This window comes from Mixophyes fleayi, chromosome 1, assembly GCF_038048845.1.
Source record: "Mixophyes fleayi isolate aMixFle1 chromosome 1, aMixFle1.hap1, whole genome shotgun sequence".
Taxonomy (NCBI): domain Eukaryota; kingdom Metazoa; phylum Chordata; class Amphibia; order Anura; family Limnodynastidae; genus Mixophyes; species Mixophyes fleayi.
The window spans coordinates 62678573-62705372 of NC_134402.1; the positions used below are offsets into that span (position 1 = coordinate 62678573).

The 26800-nt window shown below is 39.4% G+C and overlaps 1 protein-coding gene across 2 annotated transcripts in view; it reads right to left on the bottom strand.

Annotated features, from left to right (window-relative positions):
* The window catches only part of TEC (tec protein tyrosine kinase), an 83277-nt gene that overhangs the window by 45845 nt on the left and 10632 nt on the right, over positions 1 to 26800 (bottom strand). The window contains exons 2-3 of one of the 2 annotated variants that reach the window (XM_075195352.1): positions 26653 to 26765; positions 9551 to 9740 (exon numbers count right to left, since the gene is read on the bottom strand). In XM_075195352.1, the coding sequence (XP_075051453.1) occupies positions 9551 to 9688 (138 nt within the window). In that variant the 5' untranslated portion in view covers positions 9689 to 9740; positions 26653 to 26765. The remainder of the gene's footprint in view (positions 1 to 9550; positions 9741 to 26652; positions 26766 to 26800) is intronic. The other variant, XM_075195346.1, reaches the window with a different exon arrangement.

Genomic DNA, 26800 nt, shown 5'->3' on the forward strand with positions numbered 1-26800 from the left:
AATCTATCTACCCTGGTACACAGTAAAAGATGCTGATCAAATGAACACTGTAGACTTATAGATGCTCACAGGATGTTTTCAAAGTTAAAAAGGAAGTATTGAAAAATATTAAAATCATGCTAAACTGAGAAACCGAAAATAATTATTTTAAAACTCCATGGGCAGTGCTGGGGGTTTGGGACTTTGGGATTGTTCCCTAAAGTGAAAGGTCCCCATTCCTCTCCATTCCCCAGGAGCCAGAAGGCCACAGAGAGGGACAAGGGTCTTTTGGCTCCCCTTTTCCGAAGCTAAGTAGGGTCCCTGGACATCCCCGACCACAAGAGCCAAAAGGATTCTGAAGGGACAGGGGATTTCAGGACCACTTCCACTGCAAGGCTAAGCCTCTTTCTCCAGAGATAGGATGAAGGAGGGAGCCTCCAATGACTAGGATGGAGGGTCGCCCATAATCCCAAACTCCAAAAAACAAAATGTGCCACATACAAACACAAAAAATAAGTGCAAAAAGGTGTTCAGTGTGGTGCAAGTGATCTTTAAATAAATAGTACTAATTAAATAAGGTCCCACCCTCTCAGCCACGCATATACAAAACTGCCCTTACCCCCGCCAAGAGGCTAGGGCAAAGGAAAAGTGGTGCCGCTTAAAATCAAAAGTGCAAAGTGCCTTACTCTGTGCAAGAGGTGGCTCTATCACCAAGTACATATTCAGGCACCCCTGCCTAGGACAGCACTGAGGGGCACATAGCACTTTGGGCTACAAGTGACCAGCCTCTTGGCCAGAGGAGCAGGTGATGGCCCATCGCGTACAGTGGGTGCCTTTAAACCCACTTCATACATGGGTATCTACACTAGAGCTTAGCCAAAAGGCAGAGAAGTGATTCAAAATGGAGCAATACAATTTGAGGAATATTTTAAATAAGAATTAAGAACACAGGAATATGTGGGTAGTGGGTGCTGGTTCCTTATTAACTTTAAGGTGAGTATAAAGTCATATGGTGATTATAAAAAGCATGATGGCAGATATATATGGTATTATGGTGTAGGTTATATGGAAAGCCTGGTGAGGTAATATGGTGCTAGGATGATGCATATGGAGGTTTTATGATGCCATATATCGCCATAATATAGATATTAGTATATATGATGCCACTATGATGCTATGTGTTCTATGAGGCTTTAAGGCAATAGTTTGGCATTGTGAGGCTAAATTGTGGCATTATAAGGCTATATGGTAGAATGATGTGGTGCTATGGTGACATGATGAGTATAAATTGTAGCATTATCATATTATTTATTAACACATTTATAGAATTAGAAAACATCTTTATACATTTGTAAGTAAACACATGATGATGATTCATATATTTCACATTAGAAAAAAAGCAAAATAAACATAGGGTTTGATTTCTTTTAAAACAAGGTAATGTATGTTTAGGTTTTTCAAGTTATTAAAGGTATGTATTAGGTGATTGCAAGATAACCAAATTCGTTGTCAACATGAAAAACCATAGTACCAATAAAAATCAATGTCAGATTTTATATCAGATTATTGGACACTAAGTGATTTTATTTATCTTTAATGTTTTATTATTATTCTAGTTGGAGGAAGAGAGGATGTCAGGATTTTTGAGTAATTCTTGGAACACCCTGAGCATCCTAGAACAAACTATATTCAGAAACAAAGATCTTGTGCATGCTTAGTGAGTCACTGCTCTGTCTATCTTCAGCTGCAATGACCTATTGCATCCAACAGGGCATATTGAGCTTCTAGCATTCAGTTAGTGCCAAATGATTGTACTTTGATCCTGAATGTGCCTATACCATGACTGAGCTCCTGTTGCTGACCACGGCTTATTTACAGACCACACAGAACTCTGGAATCCTGACCTCTGATTATTATTTGACCACAGTCTGCTGCTGCAGCTATTCTCTCCTTGACATTAAGCCTTCAGAGTCCATCTGTCTCTCTGACATCTCACTGCTACGTCTTGCAACGCCAGAGATTGCTACACATGAGTTTCTAACTGTATTCTTCTGACTATTTTTTATAATTTTAGGGCAAAGGTGCAGAGATACCTGGTCCAAATCTCCCATTCACCCCAGCATTTAAATACCATTTGTAATTGTGATCTAATGCTAATATGGCATGCCAGCTAGAAATAGATCAATATTGCAGGTTCCTGTATAATACTACAGTGCAGCACAAATTATCATAATGACGTCACCAGCAGTGGGGAACAAACAGCTCCCAGTTACACTACAGGGGGTAACTGCATTAAGCTGCGAGTTTCTGGCAGGTTTGAAAAGTGAAGATGGGGCAGCATGGTGGCTTAGTGGTTAGCGCTTCTGCCTCACAGCCGTGGGGTCATGAGTTCGATTCTCAACCAAGACCTTATCTGTGTGGAGTTGTATGTTCTCCCCGTGTTTGCGTGGGTTTCCTCTAGTGCTCCAATTTTTTCCCACACTCCAAAAACATACTGGTAGGTTAATTGGCTGCTATTAAAAAATTGAACCTAGTCTGTCTCTCTCTCTCTCTGTATGTTAGGGAATTTAGACTGTAAGCTCCAATGGGGCAGGGACTGATGTGGGTGAGTTCTCTGTACAGCGTGGCGGAATTAGTGGCGCTATATAAATAAATGATGATGATGATATGGCAACCAATCAGAATCTGGTTATTTATTTAGTGCATTCTACAAAATAAAAACTAGAATCTGATTGGTTGCTATAGGCAACATCTCCACTTTTTCAAACCCGCTGAAAACTCGCAGCTTGATACATTTACCACCAGGAATCTGAAGCTGACAGTGACAGCCAAGTTCCAGTAAATTCAGGACACATTGAATGTCTTTTATGCTCATAAAACGTCCATCTTAGGGTCATCTTTAGTATTTGTGCACAACATTAACATATTGTACATTCCAGGGTGATTTTAAAAGATTTCGCTGCTCACAACTGATGAATTTACAAAATTCAATTCTACTTCCTGATAATAAAAATGTGACAATGACGTACAGTGACATACTGCATACTGTGCACTCAGAACCTGCTCTCTTGCTCTGTTGTTCTATTAAGCAGTTCAGACAATCTATAAATCAACATTTTATTATATAGTGCAAACATACTCTACAGTGCTTTACAATAAGGAACAAGCACGGTAATAATACAAGGCTGGGTATTAACAAAGAGACAAAGAGGTAAAAGGGTCTTGTTTGCAAGCTTACAATATATAGGAGTACACGATATACATACAGCTAATGGCAACATATTGCATATTGGTCCAGACAGATTGCTAAGGAAAAATGGCTTAGTGGGGGCCGTACGATCCAGTGACTGATTTGGTTTGGGGAGCAGAATGCAAAGGGAAATATCATTGTATGCTGTATTGACCAGCATTAGACAACTTAAGGTGGGAGATATCTCTGATTTATCCTGCTTTAACCCCTTGATAGAAGAGCTGTGATGGCCATTCTCTGGAGAAATCAACTGTTTTCTCCTGATTTTTGGCACATCACAGCCTAATAAATAGACCCTTAAGTTTGAGGTGGTGAAAGGACTTCCAAGATGAAATGTCTGAAGGCATTCAGTATCACAGGCCAGATATTAAATATCCAGATAGGATGGGTATCATCCACATAGAGGTGATACTGAAATCCAATGACGCTTATTAGTTTCCAAAAAATATAGGAAATGCAGTGTTTTAGTGAGAAGTGAGTGGTCACCAGTATAACATGTAGCAGAGAGGTCCAGGAGAATTAGAAGTAAATAGATGGCTTTCAGATTATAGGTGAGCGTCTCAAGAAGCTTGGAGAAGGGAGTTGAGAGACTGGATGGTAATCTGAGATAGAGTGTGGGTCACAGGTGGAGTTTTTATAAAAAGGAGTAATAGTTTCAGGCTTGAATACTGATGGTAATATACCAGTGAAGAGAGATTACATAAGATAGTTAAGGCTGCAATGAGCACAGGAGACAGCGTTCACCTGATTTGTAAGGGGATAGGGTCAAGTGGACAGGTAGTTGAGTGGGAGGAAAATAATAGATATTTCATCTTCATTTTTGGGACCAAATAAAGAAAAGGTGCCAGATCAGGACAGGGGAATGTAGATTTGGGGAGAGAGTTCCAGGCCTGGAGGTTTGGATGAAAAGAGGGAGACCATCGTGTGAAAGAGCTACAGGCAGTGTCTGATTGCGTGAGCTAGTAAAAATATAGCATTTGTCCCAGGCGTATGTAAGTTTCTACTACTGTCAGACGGTTGAGGTTGTTTTAGAGGAAGAAATCATGAATGAAGTTGAGTTGTTGCAGACAGAATGTGCATTGGACATATTTAAGGAACTTTGAAAGTGAAAGCAAGATGTGATGTGTTTCAGGTAAGTAAGAAGAGATAATTCACATTGTAAAGTGCACACTGAAGGATGCCAGGATTTCTTGAGTTGTTGCAGGACCGGTTTAGATCAGCCAACACTGACCATGTACTGACTGACAACCTGCTTCAGAATTAGAATACACAACTGCTTTTACGAATCAAAATTATTAATATACAAGGTGCACTTTAAAGTTTGCATTGCTGTGATGAGAATACACTTATAAATGAAGTGTAAATTCAATGTAAACTAAATACTCCGGGCCTGAGTCATTAAGGAGAGCAAAGCATAAAAAAGGAGTAACATTTGCACCTGGGCAAAACCATGTTGCATTGGAGGGGGAGGTAAATTTCAAATGTGGGGACATATTTATAGTTTGGGTAGGGCATGTCCTAGATCAACTTTAAATTTCAGTGTGACAATAAAGCTATAATGTGTCTGTGTGTTAGATGAAAAAACAGCTAGTATTTAACTTATGTGCAAAATAATAAACTTATTTGCACCCCTTGTATTGTAACATGGTTTGTCCCAGAGAACCTTTACTCCTTTTTTGCCTTAATGACTCAGGCCCTCCATGTGTACATTTATAATATTAATCATGTCTTTCTTTTCCAAGTTCCATACTGTATGGTGCCCCAACCTTCAAAATGCAAATTAGATGGTAGCAGGAAGTTATAATAACATCGCCTCCACTTCCCTGAAAGCACAGAAGATTAGAACTAGTTTTATCCCAATTGTAAAGTGCTACGGAATTTCATACTTGCCAACTCTCCCGCAATATCCGGGAGACTCCCAGATTCGGGATGGGTCTCCTGGACGTCTATGGCAATCTCCCGCATCTGTCCACTTCCTAGTGAAGTGGGCAGATTTTGGTCCAAAATGCAGCGATTCTCCGGGAATTGCGGCATTTGGCAATGACGCAATTTTCGGGTCCCCGTCCCCCACACGCCCACCTCCAACTGGTAGCTCCCGCAAGCCAAATACAAGAAGTTGGCAAGTATGCGGAATTTTGCTTGCGCTATATAAATAAATGTTAATGCTGACGATGATGATGTAAACTCATTTTATGCTATCTTCCAGATACAACCAGCATCTTCACCCCTTATTCATTCCATAGATGATCTGTCCTCACCTGCTCAGTATAAACATGCCTTATTTCCTCAAATGAATGAACAAAAACAGAGCTTTGCTTCACATAAATGTCCAATGGGTTTTCTTTGGCCATGTGAAAGTTTCAGTAGTTATTCATTAACCCTAAAAAATTTTCTCTATTATTAGAATACCTAAAGAAAAATGTGTCAGCTTTCTGGATTAGGATCAACCAAGGCCTGATTAAGGGTTCAGGCCCCCCGAGACTAGTACGCTCGTAGCGCCCCCTCACCTTCCACACCAAGCTAATACACTGTAGGTACAAATGAACCTGTCCTTAATTTAAAATCTGTCTTCCTTCAAACCCTCACCAATGTTTATGCTCCTGTGGTTTTGAAATTCAGCACCACTTGGTTTTTTAAAAGAGTCATGGCAATCTTTGTCCCACATTTCATTTTCAATAAAATCAGGACTGTGTAGTGGAACGGGGACATGAACAAGCACCACGGAGGAGGAAGATGTGAAGCTGGGGGCCACGCCTGCGCCTGTCGCCATCCTAGTCCCTCCTACTAGCTTATCCTCATGCGCCTGCACCAAGGATGACTTATTGTCTGCAGCCTTTACAATGAAAATATGTCAAGATTAAAAGATTATGACATTTAGGGGTAAATGTATTAATCTCCGGATTCTTGAACTCCCGGGAGTTCGGCGTCTTCAGCGCTTAAATTTAAAGCGGCGCTGCCTTATAAAGGGAAGTGTCCCTTTATAAGGCAGCGCCGCTTTAAATTTAAGCGCTGAAGACGCCGAACTCCTGGGAGTTCAAGAATCCGGAGATTAATACATTTACCCCTTAGACTTTTTTTTTTTTCATGTTTTCTTGATACTTTGGAGAACCACTATTCTCTTACATCTCAAAATTAATTTCAGTTTATTCCTCTCCCTTTCACAATTTTTCACACCCCAAAATTTTGCACTCCCCAAAAGCCTTGCACAGTAAGCTGTAGCCTAGTCAGCCTATTAGATCAGGCCCTGGTTCCGCTAATGGACAGGAAAATACTGTACCACTTCTCACTACAGGTGATTTTCTTTGCGTCTTTCTCAGACAAGTGAACATAGTATGAAAAGGTAACACATTTATTATAATGTAATGTTAATTGCAAAACACACACCACAGATACAGCACGGTGGCTTAGTGGTTAGCACTTCTGCCTTACAGCACTGGGGTCATGAGTTCAATTCCCGACCAGGGCCTTATCTGTGAGGAGTTTGTATGTTCTCCCTGTGTTTGCGTTGGTTTCCTCTGGGTGTTCCGGTTTCCTCCCACACTCCAACAACCCGAGTCTGTCTGTGTGTGTGTATGTTAGGGAATTTAGACTATAAGCCCCAATGGGGCAGGGACTGATGTGAGTGAGTGCTCTGTACAGCGCTGTGGAATTAGTGGCGCTATATAAATTAATGGTAATAATAAATAAATACAGCAATCTTGCATGCTTTGTTGATATGAACGCACAAGTTATTGCCTTCAGTTCACAATACCTGCACAAGTTTCCCACAACTTTCATTTGTTAGCAAGGGAAATGTCACAATGACATTTTATCTACACTTTCCATTTATTATGAGTGTAAACAAGAAAATATACTTAACTAAACTTTTAAAGAAACAGAGAGGTAGTAGTATGTGTTACACTTGTTTTACAAGACATCTTAATTATTTTGTCCCTATATTAAAGGGCTCAACATCTTAGCTTTAGCTTTTCGTCTTCCTCCTTGTTATCGTACTTTCCAGCCACACATATGTTTGCCACTAGGCACAGTTGTTTGTTCTTATTGCCCTGGGCTATGTTTCTCTACGCCTGCCTACAATTAAAGACACTGCTTTATCTTTCTATGCTTTACAACCATGTGTTTATATCACCAGGAAAAGTTGTTTATTTGTGTTGGCATGGGTTACAGCTCTGCTCTCTTACATTTGTAACCAGACTGCAGCTTTGTGTCATTTCCCAGATGATATAAACACACACCTGAAAAGTAAAAAGGGGCTATAAAAAAAAAACGTAAAATAATCAATAAAAGTCGCAGGAGTATAAGCCATTAAGTTAAAGTAATATGAAGGTGGACAGCCCCTTTAACTTAAAATGGGAGCTTTGTGAAAGGGAAACAAGGAGGGGCCCAGTGCTACTCAGTATTGGGCCTGGTACTCTAGAAGGGGGTAAACAAACTTTCAAGCCCCTATACCTAAGCCCGGCCCAATTCTATGTAGCACTAGACCCCTCCTGGTAACCCTGGAAGGTAGGTACCAGGGAAATAAAATAAATCTTGTACCACCTTCTATTAAATAATACATGACTGTGCCCTTTTCTATTAAACAACAATTTATTGTACCCCCTTCTAATAAATAATAATTTATTGTGTGCCCTAATATTACATAAGATATAATTATATTGCCTGCATTATTATTTTGTATAATATGATCCTCCTATTTTTGTCTGTAATGCAGTGGTAATAATAAATACTTACTTTCAACCTTCTTTTGCTCTTGATATGATGCAATTCATAGGGAGAAACAGAAATCCCACAGAGATGCAGCGGATTGCTCATAAAGCGAAATGGGTTAATGTGCAGTAATCCCGCCTACTCAACAGACAGCCAGCCTATCAGGAACGGTCTGTCATCCATGAACGATGAAGTACTGCTGGTAGCTGTATAAATTATGGTCTCAGAACCAGCCTGTGCTGTAAGTACTGCACTAAGTATGCGTGAGATATTGAGGGATTGCTATTTTGTATTTTAAATTGTGAACAACAATGTATTTCCTTTAAAAACTTTGTTGCCTGATTCATTAAGGATCTTAACTTGAGATACTTCTTATTTAAGTCTCCTGGACAAAACCATGTTACAATGCAAGGGGTGCAAATTAGTATTCTGTTTTGCACATAAGTTAAATACTGACTGTTTTTTCATGTAGCACACAAATATCAACTTTAAATTTCAGTGTACAAATAAGCTATCAAGTATTTGTGTGCTACATGAAAAAACAGTCAGTATTCAACTTATGTGCAAAACAGAATACTAATTTGCACCCCTTACATTGTAACATGGTTTTGTCCAGGAGACTGAAATAAGAAGTTTCTCAAGTTAAGATCCTTAATGAATCAGTCCTTTGATGCTTAATTGTACTGTAATAAAGTGTATGATGATTAATGGTGATTTATTCTCTCTGTAGGGGGGCCCCACCTTGAATTCTCAATATACTTACTGACTACTCATGTTTGGACCACAGCCTTCATTAATGAAAAGGTTTTACCCTGTGTAAAATACTGCTTGCTTGAGGAGCATTTAGGTCTAATATAACTCATTAATGTAAGGGGACTTTAATTGAAGTATCATGATTCTACGTGTTTACTTAATATGTACATTGGTTTACCTGTGCATATTAATGTCCTTACTGTGTTTAACGCATCTAGATTGAGAAGAAAAGATGTTCCATCTAAATTAATGACTGCTTCTAAAGTGGTTTAAAATGTGTGTATAGCCACTTAATTAGGAATGCCTCAATATGCTCAATCTCCATTCTCAGCGTGTCCCAATAATAATTCCCCCCCAAAAAATCTCCGTTTTTCATATGTCCACATAATTTTCCACATTAGATGCACAGATTTAGTCAAGTGCAAAAAATTCACTTATTTCTGATATACTACAAAACTACTGGCACTTGCAATATAAGCATGTTTGTAATTTAAATACTTTATACATTTTCTCCATATCCAGGTCACAATTGTATTTAATGTATCCAGGACAGTGGTAGAAGTAGGGATGTATACAAATGAATGCCATACTGTCACTTCTCCTACTGCCTTCATTGTAAATCTATCAAATTCCATTAATTTACATTCCCATTACATTTTTCACACCGCCACTTCTAAATTTCCAGTTCGCGACTGATTTAGGACATATTTGACAAAAGACATGACGCTCTGTGTATTTCTTTCTGGTAAAATATTTGATCAATTAAGTAAAAAAAAATACCTTGGTATATATTGATGTCCAAAAACATAATTTAGACAGAGTGTTTAGGGACCACAGAGAGACTGTTCAGAGTGTCCTTACCTCAGAGCGTCCTTCATAATAGGTTAGTCTGGACTTTGTAAGCACAAATATTCTTTCTTTGTAGTTTAATGGAGATGTCCTCTTTTTCTGCTGTGACCTTTTAATGAAAGTTTCTTCAAGTATTATTTCTGAACTCATTTCAGCTTCCTGTTCACTGGTTTCCCTGCCATTGAATACAAAGTCCTGTAAACTGAATAAAAACAGTGGTATATTTCAATCAAAATGTACAAATTAGTGCTTGGCTACATTTACCATGTTAATAAATATGTCAGACGTCATTAGACTACTGGGAGAGCTGATTCTCGCTGCTACATTTAATGTTGGATGGACTTCTCAGTCTGACAGGCTGATATACTAAAGGAGTCACTTTACTTCAACTTATGGAATCCACTTTCATCTCCATTGCTCCAATCAGATCGAGTAACAATAGAGCTAGTGCAAGTGTAAGTAACTGAACAAATATATATAAACCATATACTGCCCTGGTGAAGTATTAGTAAAGTAAACCAGCCTGTTCTTTGTTTGTATACTGTATAAATTAAAAAGAAGGAAGGGAAGTCATGACAGTTAGATATTTCCAAGCATTCCATCAGAAAACACCAGGACACTTTAGGGTACTAATCAGGCAAGGTCATGCCTAACCTCACCTCTGAATCCTTTAAAAACATTTTGGACCTAATTCATTAAGTAAGGCAAAAAAATTAGTAAGTTTTCTCCAGGACAAAACCATGTTACATTGCAAGGGGTGCAAATTAGTTTATTATTTTGCACATAAGTTAAATACTGGCTGTTTTTTCATGTAGCATACAAATACTTGATAGCTTTATTTTTACACTGACATTTGACGTTGATCTAGGACATGCTCTGCCCCAATTATAAATCTGTCCCCACATTTTAAATTTACCTCCCCCTCCAATGCAATATGGTTTTGCAAAGGTGAAAAGTTACTCATTTTTTTTTTGTTTTACTTTCCTTAATGAATCAGGCCCTTTATGTTTTATGAATTTGTGAAACCTGAACATATTAAAGAAAGCATGCATATCTGAAAAAAAGAAGAAAATTGTTTTCATCCTCCCAATTCCCAGGGGCGCACGCAGCAGCAGCTCCGTTTAGGCAGCGCTGTCCTATACAGCAGCCGTGGTGCTGTCAAAGAAGCGTCCGCGGCGGTGCTGTATACACTACAGCACCGCCGCGTACGCTTCTTTGACAGCGCCGCGGCTGCTGTATAAGACAGTGCCGCTATAGTGGCCATTTAGTTAGCGCGGGGGGGGGGGTTTCTGGAGACTCATAAACCCCCCTGCGTGCGCCACTGATTCCCTATAGAGAGAACATTCTTTTAACAGTTTTCACCAACAGTGCAGACCTTCTGGATCTCCTCCATGTTCAAACTAGGAAGAAAAACTGCACTAATACTCTAAGACCACCAATCCACATTAATATTTATCTGTTAACAGTACTGGTGACCCAATATTCCAGAGTTGGATAGTCCTGCAACTATTTTGTTTAAAAAGAAAGGCTGAAAACAAATGGTGTCCCAACATTATCATACATTCTCCTGCACGAAGATCCATGACATGTAGACTGTTGTTAAGGCCTGAGAACAGGTTTGAGAACCACAGCTTTAAATACTGTTGGGAACTGGTCTACAAACTGCTAAAACGTCACTATTGTTACAACAATATCATATATTCCAGGCACAAGAACTGAGAATTATATTATCTCCCACATGCACAGTTAATAATACACTGTGAACATTTTATTCATATTATTTTTACAAGTGTATTAGTAACTGTGGAAGTGGAAAACTTCTTTGTTAAAGTTCTCAGTTCTCGTGCCTAGAATAAATTAACGTTGCTCACAATTGTTCAGAATTAATGTAACGATGAATTGGCACCCAGAAGGCAAACTGTAAACTGTGATAAGTGAACGGATTTCCTCTTCATATTTTGTCTACGATAAGCAGAAGTAAACAATAAAGCGCTGCCTGATCTACACTCAGTGTAAGGGACCCTCTACAAAGCAGTCTGTGTGACATTTAAAGTGTACACTTCGCCTACACAAAGTCATTGTGTGGTCTGAACAGATATCCAGCCTATCAATTCACCAGGACTCCGTGATGTCACTGCTTCACAGTGCTTTCATATACAACTAATATTCTTGTGAATATCAGTTCAACACACAATCAATTACGCGTTTCTGTGTAGTAAATTAGTAAAGCATTGTTAGCACTTCACAAAGCAAATAACAAATTAAGATCGCTACTCAGTCACTTACAGATACTGACATTAAGCATAGTTGGCAACATCTCAAAATAGTTTTCAGGTAGTAACCAGCCGGGGAGCTGATTCATCTAAGAATACTCCTATTGGCAGATCTTAGAGCACCACAATAAATCCTCATTGTGGATTCCAATAAATATTAACTTATAAAGCCAAGAAAATAAAATAGGTGGGAAGAATTGCATCTATCTCTGAGAAATTTTATTTGCAGTTATTATCTAGGAACAAATGTACAATCTGAAGAGAAAATGGCCCAGTCAGTAGGTAAAGGGGGGCAAAACTTATTTTAGGTATATAATTGAAAGGAGAAAAACAAAAGGAGGAATAATAAGACTAAAGACAGAAAGTGAGGGTCTTGTGAAGGGAGACAAGGTAATAGCAGATCGTCTTAATAATTATTAATTAATTAAGTTGCAAACATACTCATAAAACTGAGGTAGATACAAGTACATTTACAGAGGAGAAGGTCTTAACAGAGCTCTCAAAACTGAAAGCGGATAAATCAATGGGACCAGATGGGATACATCCAAGGATACTAACATAGCTTAAGGGGGTGCTGGTAACACCATTAACAGAATTATTCAACAAGTCACTAACTACAGAAGTAATTCCAGAAGACTAGAAAAAGCAAATGTAGTCCCACTGCACAAAAGTGGAAGCAAGGAAGAGGCGAGGAACTACAGACCAGTGAGCCTTACATCAGTAGTAGTGAAATTGATGGAAACACTTTTAAAAGAAAGAGTTGTAGAATATCTCAAATCCAGAAACTTACAGGATTTCAAACAGCATGGATTTACTGGAGGAGATCATGTCAAACTAATCTTATTGACTTTTTGACTGGGTGACTAAAGTAATAGATTAAGGGGGGCCGTAGATATAGCTTATCTAGATTTTAGTAAGACTTTTGACACTGTTCAACATCAGACTGTTAAATAAACTTGAAAGCTTGGGACTGGATTCTAAGATGGTTGAATGGATAAGATCTTGGTTGCAGGATAGAAAACAGAGAGTTATAGTAAATGGAGTACATTCACAGGAGGGGAAGGATACCAGTGGGGTACTCCAAGGATCTGTACTTGGTCCAATGCTTTTGAATATCTTTATTGGAGACATTGCAAATCGTATTCAAGGGAAGTATGCCTTTTTGCAGATGACACAAAGATATGCAACAGGGTAGACACACCAGGAGAGGTAAAACAAAAGATTGATGATTTAGGTAGACTAGAGGAATGGTCAAGAGAGTGGCAAATACAGTTTAATGCCAAAAAATGCAAAATCATGCACTTGGAACTCAAAAACCCAAAGACTAAATATAGTATTAATGGCATAATAATGGATACTACTGAAGAGGAAAGGAATCTGGTAGTCACTATTTCATGTGACTTAAAGGCATGTAAGCAATGTAACAAAGCAATGAGGAAGGCAAGTCAGATGCTTGGTTGCATATGGAGAAGAATCAGTAGCAGAAAGAAAGAAGTAATAATACCACTGTATAGGTCATTGGTACGGCCTCATCTAGAATACTGTGTTCAATTCTGGAGGCCATATCTCCAGAAGGACATAAATACATTACAGACAGAAAGGGTAGTGGATAAGTGGGATAACCTCCCATCAGATGTGGTGGAGGCTAATACAGTAGAGCAGTTTAAACATGCTTGGGATGGACATAAGGATATCCTTATAAATAATAAAAGATCAAATAAGATTTAAGGTACCATAGGTTAATAAAAACAAATGGGCAGACTAGATGGGCCAAGCGGTTCTTATCTGCCGTCAAATTCTAGGTTTCTATGACAAATCTTTTAAATATGGAATTGTCCCTGGAAATTACAGAGAGTCTGCAGCCGTGATTTCGGCTGATCCTAATGGGTGAAACTATAATTTTGTACTCAGTTAAAAATTTTAATGGGGCCATTTTGTGGTGTTTATTTATTTTTTTTAATTTAGGGGTTATACATTCAAAGACCCTAAAGGTAGGTTGGCTGTAGCAGGTCTTCTGTCTGCATCTGACCCCTTTGCTGTATCATCTTGCCAAAATCAGAAGCACAAAGACATCGATCAGCTACAATATTAAAACCACCTGCCTAATATTGTGTAAGTTCCCCTCATGCCACCGAAACAGCTCTAACCCATCAAGGCGTGGACTCCACAAGACCTCTGAAGGTGTCCTGTGCTATCTGGCACCAAGACGTTAGCAGCAGATCCTTAAGTCCTGTAAGTTTCGAGGTGGGGTCTCCATGGCTCAGACTTGTTTGTACAGTACATCCCACAGATGCTCAATCGGACTGAGATCTGGGGAATTTGGAGGCCAAGTCAACACCTTGAACCCTTTGTCATGTCCCTTAAGCCATTTATGAATCATTTTTGCAGTGTGGCAGGGCGCATTATCCTGCTGAATTGCCATCAGGGAATACCGTTGCCATGAAGGAGTGAACTTGGTCTGCAACAATGTTTAGGTAGGTGGTACGTGTCAAAGTAACCTCCACATGAATGCCAGGACCCAAGGTTTCCCAGCATCACACTGCCTCTGACGCCTTGCCTCCTTCCCATAGAGCATCCTGGTGCCATCTCTTCCCCAGGTAAATGAAGCGCACACACCTGGCCGTCCACATGATGTAAAAGAAACCAGACCAGATCACCTTCTTCCATTACTGCATGGTTCAGTTCTAGTGCTCACGTGCCCATTGTAGGCACTTCCGGCAGTGGACAGGGGTCAGCATGGGCACTTGGCTGGTCGGTGGCTCTACACAGCCTCATACGCAGTGAACTGTGATGGACTTGATATAGATATATGATATAGATATGATAGATAGATTGATTGATAGATAGATATTAGTATCAGTGGTATCACAGAGCACTATAGTGGTGCAATCAATCTCCCTATAAGCTCTAATACTGTACATCAGTAAAACGACACCACAAAGCATTATATATCCTTAAAAATTTGTATATAGCAAACACTTTGTGGTTACAATACTGTATATGTATTCAAATTATTGAAATTAAAATAAGTTGTAATTGAAATAATCGGTAGTACAGGTTTTCCAGCATTATACATGTTAACATCTAAACTGATAAATCTAGCTATTTGTTTCCAGTACTTCAACACAAAAATCACAGAATAATCTGCAAAGTTCAACCCGTCGCAGGTCTAACATTTTCTCAGACAGAGGAAGATCATTCACTATCTGTTAGTGACCGAATTGGCTTTTAAGAACAGTACAGTGTTTTAAGAAATTAAAAATGAAAACTTCCCCCTCTTGCTCTACATAATGTTCAAAACATTAATTCAAATCCTCCCTGACCTGTCCTTTACATGGTTATATCCTTGAATACTGAGCCCCCCTTGTCTATACTATATGCCTATAGAATACTCAGCAGTAAACATAACAACATATACATTATTACATGCACTGCACAAACATTCTGACCTGCTCATGAAATTCATTTCACCTGAGATGGTCCGCAAGGTTGTTAAATAAAATGATTAATTATTCCGAAAGTGGAGAGATGTGCTCAGGTCACACGCAGGAAGAAAAGAGACACAAATAAACCATGTATGTATTCTAAAAGCCCTACACAGAGAGAGAGAAACATTTCTGTGAACTATCGGACTGGAAGAGCCGGTTCTGGTAGAGGCCTCTTGTACTGCACGTAGGGTATATGCTCAAAAAACAGTAGTAACTGCATTTTTCACATTGTAAGTTTTGTACAGTCGTCAGTTTCAAGATTATTTATTTAAAGTCATTTCCTATAGGTCATCGTTATTTAAATCAACAGATACTATATGAAAACCATTTACCTCTGTACATATTGAAGTGTGAAGAGTTTCATGCATACATTAACCCACTCACCCAATGCATTTTGCTCAATACTTACCTGTAACAAGAGGACTGTATCCTATTTCCTGTAGAATGTTTGCACATGTTATTATGTATTTAAATATAACAACTAATTTGTTAAATTAATGATTTAGTAAATGAGCGACACATTTGAATTAATGACAATAGACACCTATTGAGGCAGAAAGGCTGTCAGCATAGGGAACATTGATCCCTCTGGTAAACATAATTACAGCGCACACTGAAATGCTTGGTAGACCGGGAACATAAAGGGACTGATGCAGAGTTGGAAACAATACTGGAGTAAATTATTCAGGGAGCAAAAGTGCAGAAAATCTCAAGATACGTCTGACCTGTGCATCAGCAGCAGATGCACCTGGTTTACATTAAGTTATCCTCATCAATGCATACTTGCAACTACCCTGTAGCAGGTGCAAAACATAGGCCTCCTAACAGGCATATATCCATGTTTCGGCGGGCCTGCATTGCATAAACACGCCTTTATCGTACTTGCCCTATGTTAGAACACCCACATCGCCAGACACAGGCATGGTGTGCCAGATAAGAGCAAGCCTGCATAGGCACATATGGGTGTGTGCAGAGAGATTTAACATTGCCTTGACGTCCGGCTGGGCACATTGATGGCCAGTACAGTATAGAATTTTCCTCGCACCTCTATGAGACGCGAAGGAAGTTAGCAATGTCAGTCAAAACATCAAGGTGATGTGTCTTAGTGGACTGTTGCGGTAGCACTACATATGTAGTAGAAAATACAAGAAATTGTAAACTGGCTTTGGAATATATGAAAGGGAATAAATGTAGATAAATATAAGATAATTAAAGATGAATCGAGTAGGTGACCTTGCGGTTAATAGTCCTTAATGGAAGGGTGCACGGAAATCCTAAAGGGGTTAAATAAAATAGAGAAATCACCCAAGTGAATAAAAGAAGTTCATTACATTCAAATGTAAAATATCGGCCCCTATCCCTCTGTTATATTTCATCTCCCACCCTTCACAATCCTTGTCATCCCCAGCATGATTTACTTACAAAGTAAAACTCAAGAGTATGTAAGTTGGACATTTAGGGCTGATTCATGGGGGCAGGTATTTGCTGATTTTGAGCGTTTAGTACACAGAATCACCCTGCGCACGCCCAGATTAGACTGATATGGGCGAGATCAGAGAGACACAAACGTGTATGAAGTGATGTTCATGCATAAAGAGAGCAAGGAGCACTTACTACAGCTTCTGACTTTGGGGAGTGAAGTGGACAGGGAATGTACAATAGGGGCGTTCCGAAGCCAAGCGCAGACAGCCTGGCCGGATCAAGCTGGACGGCTATGAAACAAACTTGCTTTTCTGCTGTATCTCTTGCACCAGCTCTGGGGCTACTCTAAGTCCTGATAAGTAATGATGACAGTCTCGTATGCATCCTGTAACATGATTTTGCAATCACAATCAACTGTAAAATGTATTTGTATGTTCAGGAGACATTAACAACGTTCTAATAAATGTTCTTCATGGGGGGGAAAAAATGTAAACACAAAAAACGTTTTTACACTTACGGTTTTATCATTAATGCCTTTATTATTACCAGGTGACATTAATTCTATATATTTTTTTAATTTCCTGTGCGGTCATTTAAGAATTTATAATCCACATAGGGATTGGACGTATCATGAAGTGTCTTGTGCAGACCTACACCGGAAATTCAACAGCGCGCGTATCTTGAGATCCGTTCCTTGATGAATTAGGGAGTCTTGAACTCATGGATACGTGTGTAGAATATGGAGGGTGAGATGTGCTCAAAATGCCCTATGGGCCTGATTCATTAGGGAGCGCTTTTTGCGCTCCGTATTCTACGAGCGGACCCAAGTATGCATTTTCTTGCGTTCTTTCCTCCGTCCATATAAGCATACACCTTTAACTGAGCCCCTTAGTATACAGTCTTATGTGTCATATAGGTGCAGGTAAACCCAGATAAATTGAAGTTGATGTATGAGTACAAGGAGTCCTCCTCTCTGTATTATACTATATATGCCCATTAATAAACGGCAATGCACTATATATCTGGACTAAACATAATCAATTAAAGAGATTGAATATCATAAAAATAAAAAATAAATAGTCTTATAAAGGTTGCAGTAAAAATCCCAATGTGTCTGCATTTTAGGTATTCACAGGGACAGCGTCTCCCTGTCTGGGATTGGCGTTTGTGCCATGAAGACCCTTTAACACTCTAAGGTGCATGAGCGGATGTGGCTTCACCGTCCATGCGCCGCTCCCCATACCTACGCACTTGTTCCGATACCTGCTCTGTTATCCACAGAGCAGGAACTCGAAAGTCAGGGTCACCGGCGGTGGGAAAAAAAAATTCCGGTGCAGGTGGGTGGGCTGGCAGGAAGCCCTAGTAAGCATAGCGGCCTCCTGCCATGCTTATCGGGCTTACAGTGTATTGCCGGTACTGGGTATACAACTTCTTTCTTAATTTGTTATTTTTGCATTAAAGTTGAATGACAGCTAAGATAAATCCTGGTTGTGTGTTGTGAGGAAGTGATTGGACATGCTAACTCCATTTGCAATGTGGTTCATATCCTCAGCAATTCTGATTTTTAACAGTGTGCCCAATAGATGGGTAGCATGGTGGCTTAGTGGTTAGCACTTCTGCCTAAAAGCACTGGGATCAATTCCGAACCATGAACTCATCTGTGTGGAATTTATATATTCTCCCCATGTTTGTGTGGGGGGTGCTCCAGTTTCCTCCCAGACTCGAAAAACATACTAGTAGGTTAATTGGCTGTTATTAAATTGACCTTAGTCTCTCTCAGTCTGTGTGTTTGTATGTTAGGAAATTTAGACTGTAGGTGCCAATGCGGCAGGGACTATATACAAGGAATGTAGATTCTCTTGTACATGGTGTTTAATTGTTCTTTCTTTAGGAAAATCAATTTGCAAGAACTTAACAAAAACAAAGTGTATAGAATTGAGACTGAACAATAAGTAGGAAACAAACCAAGCTCCAGAGAGACATTCTGGACTACAAAATCAAAGGAACGGAATGGCAGTACATCATGAAATAACAATAAAGATTTATCCTTAAAACAGAAACAAATCGCAGCTGTAAATTTCACATATCAGCAGCTCATGAAATGACAACATAAACTTAACTGTAAAAACGCCCATAGAGGCAGAAAAAGCGTTTGATCGCATCTCTTGGACCTTTATGTCTAGGGTTCTGAGGTCGATGGGTTTTTCTGGTCAGTTTTTAGACGGCCTATTAGCTTTGTATCAGTCCCCTAGAGCAACGGTAGTGGCCAACGGAGTCGCTTCCCCCCCATTTTCAATTTCTATGGGACGCGGCAGGGATGCCTACTCTCGCCTTTAATCTTTGCCCTGTTAATTGAACCATTAGCGGCAAAGATCCGATCTAACGGGGCGATACATGGAGTTAAAACAGGGAAATCCGAACATAAAATATCATTATATGCAGACGACGTGCTTTTGACTCTCTCGGATCCCGCTATTTCTCTCCCCCCCCTTCTCGCAGACATCAAAACCTACAGTTATATTTCGGGATACAAAATCAATCCACAAAAAACAGAAACTCTTGATTTCTATCTCACAGATAGTATGAGATCTTCTCTTACTCAAAAATTTCCCTTTAAATGGCACCAAAAAAAGATAAAATACTTGGGTATATATATAACTAAACAATATAATCAGCTTTTTCAAGCTAATTACCCAAAACTATTATCCCAAATTTAATCTGACTTAGAAACCTGGAGTAAAAATCTCATTTCCTGGATTGGACGCATCAATTCAGTCAAAATGAACATTTTACCCAGGTTACTATATCTTTTTCAAGCCCTTCCCATATAAATCCCCCCGTATTTATTCAAATTCTTACAACACTACACTTCACAATTTATTTGGGATAGGAAGCACCCGAGAGTACGGCTTCTTGTTCTACAAAGATCGACACGGGAAGGTGGCTTGGGGGTCCCCAACTTTACGAACTATTTTTTGGCAGCGCAACTTGCCCAGTGTATTTTGTGGAATTCCTCAGGCTCCTCCAGAGTCTGGGTCTCGATTGAAGCTGAGAGCCTGGGTATTTCTTCCGCCTTCTCTCTCCTGTGGCTCCCTCGCACTAAGCGTCCTCGGTCCGCTATTTATCACCCAATTGTATCGCATTCGCTTTCGATCTGGGACCGAGCAAACACAAAGTTTAATCTCGCCCCGGCTCCTAGTCCAATCATCCCTCTCTTTGACAACCCAGATTTTCCACCAGGTCGTATAGCTTCATCCTTTGAATTTTGGAAAAGGAATGATGTTTATTATCTTAATGATATCACTAAAGACGCTTCTTTTCCCTCATTCGCAGACATAAAAAACAAATTTAATATTCCCAACACCTTCTTTTTTCAATACCTACAACTTAGAAATTTTCACTCTACCACTAAATTAACTTTGAGAATCAGGCCGTTGACCTCATTCGAATCACTTTTTCTCCGGCGATCCTCTACAAATGGCCTTATATCTCGATTATATTGGGAACTGAGAGTCCCTAACTTAGACATCCAAGACTCCCATGAGCGAGCCTGGGAGGAGGCTTTGGAAGGCCCCTTGGATAGAGAGGACTGGGATGAAATAAAGTCTAACACGGCCTCTAGCTCAATCTGTGTGAAGCTGAAAGAAAACGCCTATAAGCTTCTTTATCGATGGTACCCGGTCCCAACCAAACTGCAAAAAATCTTTCCGGACACATCCAGCTCATGTTGGAGGGGATGTTCGTCGGAAGGGTCCTTCCTCTATATTTGGTGGCAGTGCCCCAAGCTTGCCCCATTCTGGTTGGAACTAAGGGACTTCGCGTCTCAGATTCTGTAGGTTGACATCCCATTCTCTCCCAGATTTTTCCTTCTCACACTTGGATTTCCATCCGCTACTACACATCAAACAAAAATGTTCCGCCATATAGTTTCTGCAGCGCTGTGTCAAATTGCCACTAATTGGAAACAGTCCACCGTGCCTACTCTGCAGGCAATTATCAATAGAGTCTGGCACTCATACAAAATGGAGTTTATGACATGCATACTGCGTAATACTTCTAAATCATTTAACAAAATTTGGGCACCGTGGATGTCATTTTTTCAAGTTCAAACTCCTTTTGCCATATGACTCCCCTACAACACTCCACTTGATATCCTTCCTCGACCCTTTACCGCCTCCCCTCCCTTGCCTTCCCCTTCTTTCTTTCTTCCTTTCTCCTGCTTTGCCCCTCTTTTTTTCTATTGGCGGTTTAGCCACACCGCCCCCCTAGTCTATCTGGTTCATCTCTCTCTGACCAACTTCTCTTTTCTCTGTTTCCTCTCTCTTCTCTCCCTACAGTTAAAATTTGGTCAATATTATGTTTCTGTTCTGTATGATATACACTGAATGTATAGGTTCTTGAACTTGTTTGACTTGACTGTTACGGATACTGTATTGGACTGATGCTTATTTTTGACCTTTCAAAAATAAAACTTTTAAAAAAAACAAAAAAAAAACTCCCATAGAGACAACATTATTCCCCAAAATAGGTACAAACTCCAAAAAACAGATATCAACTATTCCCTAGGTAAACATGTCCATACAAAGATCTATAAACCCCTATAAAAATGTTGTGAATGTAATTATGATCTAAACATAGTCATAAAGTGTATTCAGATGTCAAGAAAATTGACAGGAAAAGTACACTCTCCAATAAAAATGATGTCCTCCAAAGTAAAGAAAAACATTTCAATTCAACAATTCTTAACAAATGCTTGAACATGTTATGAAATGGTATTTGATATATTTTGCTCAAAAATTACTCATAAAAAGAGAGATCTTGCCAGCATATCCTAAAATGAGGAACCTTTTTTAGTCGGAAGCCCATATCCCATTTCCGAAGCATCTCATGAGCATGTTGTATTGCAGGTTGCTTAAATGTATACAATCAGCATTTATGCACAAAAATATATGAATATATTTGGATAGATGTCTATATTGAAAAATAGAATAGTGAACATACTTTTATAACACAAAATTTAACTTTGAGAAACAGACTAAGTTACTAAATTATTTTAAATTCTCTTATTCAGATGAAAAAGGAAATAAAAATGTTTACATATAAAATTACTTTTTTTAATAGTAAACATATAAAAACTTTAAATACTCTTTTATTCCTGTTTGCTTTGTGCTAAGGATTTAAAGTTTGGATCCAGCTTTGATATCTTCAGCATCAGTTGATCTTCCACGAGCTGGTCTAGTCTGTTATCTGTGACTTTAGACAACTCTTGGGGGTATATTTACTAAACTGCGGGTTTGAAAAAGTGAAGATGTTGCCTATAGCAACCAATCAGATTCTAGTTATCATTTATTTAATACCTTCTACAGAATGACAGTGTGGGGGCTATTCAATTAGGTTTCCGGTCCGCGGTCACGTGCATTAACCTTGAAAAGTGCGCAGTATTGACGTTAAAACGGTACCGCAATAACGCAGATTTTCCTTTGCAACCCTATGGGGTGCGCACGAGAATCCACGTTATTGCGGTACCGTGGATTGCCTTTGCTGCCCTTTCTGACGCGTTATCGTGGACCGGAAACCTAACTGAATACCCCACTTAGAATCTGATTGGTTGCTATAGACAACATCTCCACTTTTTCAGTGTTTAGTAAATATACCCTCTGGTTTTTCTCATGTGCGAAAAAGTAGACTCACAGCAATAACTTGGGTCAAAGCAAGAGAGTAAACGTTGATAATGGCGTAATCAAGGATATTGTATTGCATTCTTCCATATTTCTACAGGATCTACTTTGTTATTAAAAAGTGACTTTGTAATGTTGTAGTCCGAAAGTTTGATCAGCTCCATTTGTAAGTTCAGGTGTATGTGATAAGTCCATCAGATGTGGCTTAAAATAATGCATTCTAATCTCTTTAAATCTCTCATTGTACTCTTCAACGAGTGAATCAAAAACACCAGCATATTTGTTTATGTCCCTATTTTGCATATTATGTATATTCTCTTGTCTGAGGAAAATGTTTTGTTAGAAACAACTTCCTTAAACAGCGCAGATTTAAGACAATTCAATAGACTTTCACCTTCTATCTGCTACTGTTCTCATTTTGGACTTTGTTTTTAAATATTTTAAACAAACTGGGTCAGCCGGTCCTCCTGCCCTGCTTCTGCCCTCCTTTGTTTCTTCTACAGCTCCTCAGCTGCTTAGAGATGAAGGGCCTGATTCATTAAGGATCTTAAATGAAGAGGATCCTTATCTCAGTCTCCTGGACAAAACCATGTTAAATGCGAGGGGTGCAAATGAGTGTTCTTGCCCATTTTGTGCTTGCCTGTCAGTCTTTTGTATGTACTAAATAAATAGACCACACCTTTATGAATGCAACAACACGCATTTGGAAATATTTCACAAAGAGTAGAACACATATATGAAGATCACCTCATAAGAAAAATTACTTTTCCTTGCATGAATGAAGCATCTGGAAAGTCGCTGTGGCAGATGCAGGGTGTGACACTGTAACAGGATGTTAAAGTCTGTCATCCGTGCCCACAACTATCTAAAGACTGTCCAATCACCACTTTTCATGACTAGCGTGCACTGTGAAATTCTTCTCGAGAAAGGCACGGGAAAGATAAGAGTGCAGAGAGGCAGGGGGGGAAGCCATTTTTCTTGGGAAAAAAATAAAATGTATATCGCCCAATGCGTTATTCATTGCTTCTGCTGTATGGATAATATATATTCTTGCTTGTCTTAAGCAGGATCCATCGATCATGTGAAGAAACGTTGGGGATTTCATAGCTTTCCTACTCAGTTCTGATTAATTTCTTACAACAGACCTTAGCAAGCACATAAGTTTTATCACTCAGTGCTGTCTGAACTTCATAGCAGTCTTGAACACAGTTATCTTAACATACCCATGAGAAGCTCAATGTCTTATTAAGATAAAGCTTTTTTCATAAATTAAATATATGAGGAAAAATAATATTTTTTACTACTTTTTTAAAATTATTTTTTATCAAAAGTGGAACCAAAATACCAGGTCCTGGCTTCCCAATAAACTGCATATACGTGAAATGGTAAGCAGGTCCAGGCATACATATAAGCTTACACACTACCCTGGCGAAGCCTTACAGCTACCAACCAGTATCCCCGGGAAGCTGAGAATCACTCAGTCATCCCAGCGCAGTCTAAATTGTAAATAGACGCAAGAGAAGATTTTCCAATGCTGCAATAAGCAGTAATAGAAAATCTTCCATATTGTCAGGTTTCGCTAAATAGACCCCTAAATGTTTTAAAGGTATTAGCTGAATGACTGGTAACATTATCCAAATCAACTTATTTTTCATTGGGGCATATGAGTAAAAAAAGGATGGAGAATTCCATTAAACAATTTGTCATTTTGAGTTCCAGGAGATGGGAGCAAGAGGTAGGAAAAAAGATGGGCGAATCTTGATGGTGCAATCTGCATTATGTCCCCACCCTCCTTGCAACCCCTAAGCTCTCTGAGAGAATTACCTGATCTCCCAGGATGCTGGGGGCTGCCCTCTAATTTGAGAGGCTTCAAAATTCCGGTAGTTTAGATAGGGGCACCGAAAGCGAGGGGGAGCAGGTACAAATTACCGGTGACCGGCCTGCTTGGGGGCTCGGGCCCTGCTGTCCAGAAATAATTTTTTTTAAAAATAAATAAATAAAATATTTTTGCTACCTGTGGGTGGCGCACGCGTACCCGAGAATTGGGGGTGTTGGGGTTGTTAAGGGTGAGGGAGCGAGTAGCCAGCTGTCAGCAGATTCCAGACCCTGGACTCACACTGTCCCAGCAGCCTGGAGAGCAAGGAGGAGGAGTTCCAGCTCAGCTTAGGGAAGTGTGCTGGGGTTGGGGGGGGGTTGTTATGATGTGTATTTTGGTGGGGCTTATGATGTTTCTTGGGGGGGTTGTGATTTGCTTTGGGGGTTGTGATTTGTCTTTTGGGGGGTTAATGATGTTTTTGGTGGCAGTTATGATGGGCCTGAGTCGTTAAGGAGAAGCATAAAAAAGGAGTAACATTTGCACCAGGGCAAAACCATGTTGCATTGGAGGGGGAAGTAAATGTAAAATGTGGGGACAGATTTATAGTTTGGGTAGGGCATGTCCTAGATCAACTTTAAATTTCAGTGTAATAATAAATCTAGCAAATATTTGTGTGCTAGGTGAAAAAACAGCCAGTATTTAACTTATGTGCAAAATAATAAACTAACACCGTGCATTGTAACATGGTTTGTCCCAGAGAACATTCACTTCTTTTTTGCCTTAATGACTCAGGCCCAATGTGTCTGGGAGGTGGCGTAATGTTTCTGTGGGGGTGGTGTGATGTGGCTGTGGGGCTGGCGTGTTAAATGTTATATTTTATTAGAATGTATGTCTATATACAGGATGCTAAAAATTAAGTGGCGCTCAAAAACCCTTTAGAAAGAATAGACACGTATTTTGTTTGTTATATAATTATATACTGTGTGATCTGTGCTGTGTACTGTGCTCACTAATTCTTTTCCATATATCATGTACCTATACATTTTCCAAACAGTTCCCAACATTCCAGGATTCATACAAGAATCCAGGACCAGGTTGTGAAAGCTGCAACAACAGGTAGGTGAGAGTAACACCATTTTAATACAAAATAGGTGGGACTTCAATTGTCGGCGATGTTGTGCGTGGTCATCATGCAGCTCACACTGCCATCGATTACAGTAGAAATTTCTCACAAAAGTGTATCACAGACACTCCACCTTCCCCAATTGCAATAGTCAACTTTTTTTTTGTGGTTTAAGTTGCCTAAAAAAATGCCATGAGATGGTATTTAGGAAACCAGTTGCCTCTAACATGTACAATTACATAACCACATTACCTTATGCCTATTTGCACAGTGATTATGATTACAGGCATCAGTACATTCGATTCATGTGCTGTACTAATGAGACTATTTGACTAGTAATGGCTGTAATAAACTGCCATTTGTTCTTACCTGTTAAGTAAAGAGCTCAGCAAATGTAATTAAATTTTTTAATTTATTAAGTGGCTCCAGCTGTAGAATTGCCCACAGCACAGCAAGCTGATGGAGTATACAGCCTATCAGAGCTTCTAATAACTACATCAAAGGCATAAATGTGCTGATGTATTCAATCATTAACTGGTTCTTAATAGCTGTAAGGTAAAACATATTTAAGTCACTGATTAACAGGGGATATGATTTTTGAGGATTACTTAAATGCAAGTTACTGCACTGCCAGTTCAGCCGACAACCAGTCAGATAAAAGTGGCAATCTGTATTTTACATAACAGAATTGTACAGTGTGTTTTGCTTACTAGTGAATGGAAGGCATTGTCTTCTGAAAACCATTTTCTTTCAAATGCACAATCTTGACTGAGGGAGTTCTATTGAACACCTCGGGCCTAATTCATTAAGGATCTTAACTTGAGAAACTTCTTATTTCAGTCTCCTGGACAAAACCATGTTACAATGCAAGGGGTGCAAATTAGTATTCTGTTTTGCACATAAGTTAAATATTGACTGTTTTTTCATGTAGCACACAAATACTTGATAGCTTAATTTAAAGTTGATATTTCTGTGCTACATGAAAAAACAGTCAGTATTTAACTTATGTGCAAAACAGAAAACTAATTTTCACCCCTTGCATTGTAACATGGTTTTGTCCAGGAGACTTAAATAAGATTTTTTTTAATTTAAGTTCCTTAATGAATCAGGCCTCTAGTCTTAATCCAGCAACTGCACTTATTTTTACTTAGTTTTGGGTACCCGGCATCTGGCCAGGGGGTGTGGCCACATCAGGATTGGTGTGTGGCCACACCCCCGGGGCGTGCCGCGTGTTTTTGAAGTGCTAGGCTGCCCCATTCTCTCCTCACCTCCAAACACCATTCATTACCGTACAGACCAAGGATTGAGACATACCTCTCAAATTTCCCACCGGTGCGATAAAGCTGTCCTGATCTGGATGGCGGTAAAGAGCCCTCAAATCGGGACTGGCCTGCCTGAATCGGGATGGTTGCGAGGTATAAAACTCCCTGAAATTTTTGTAAGTAAAATGTATTAGGCATGC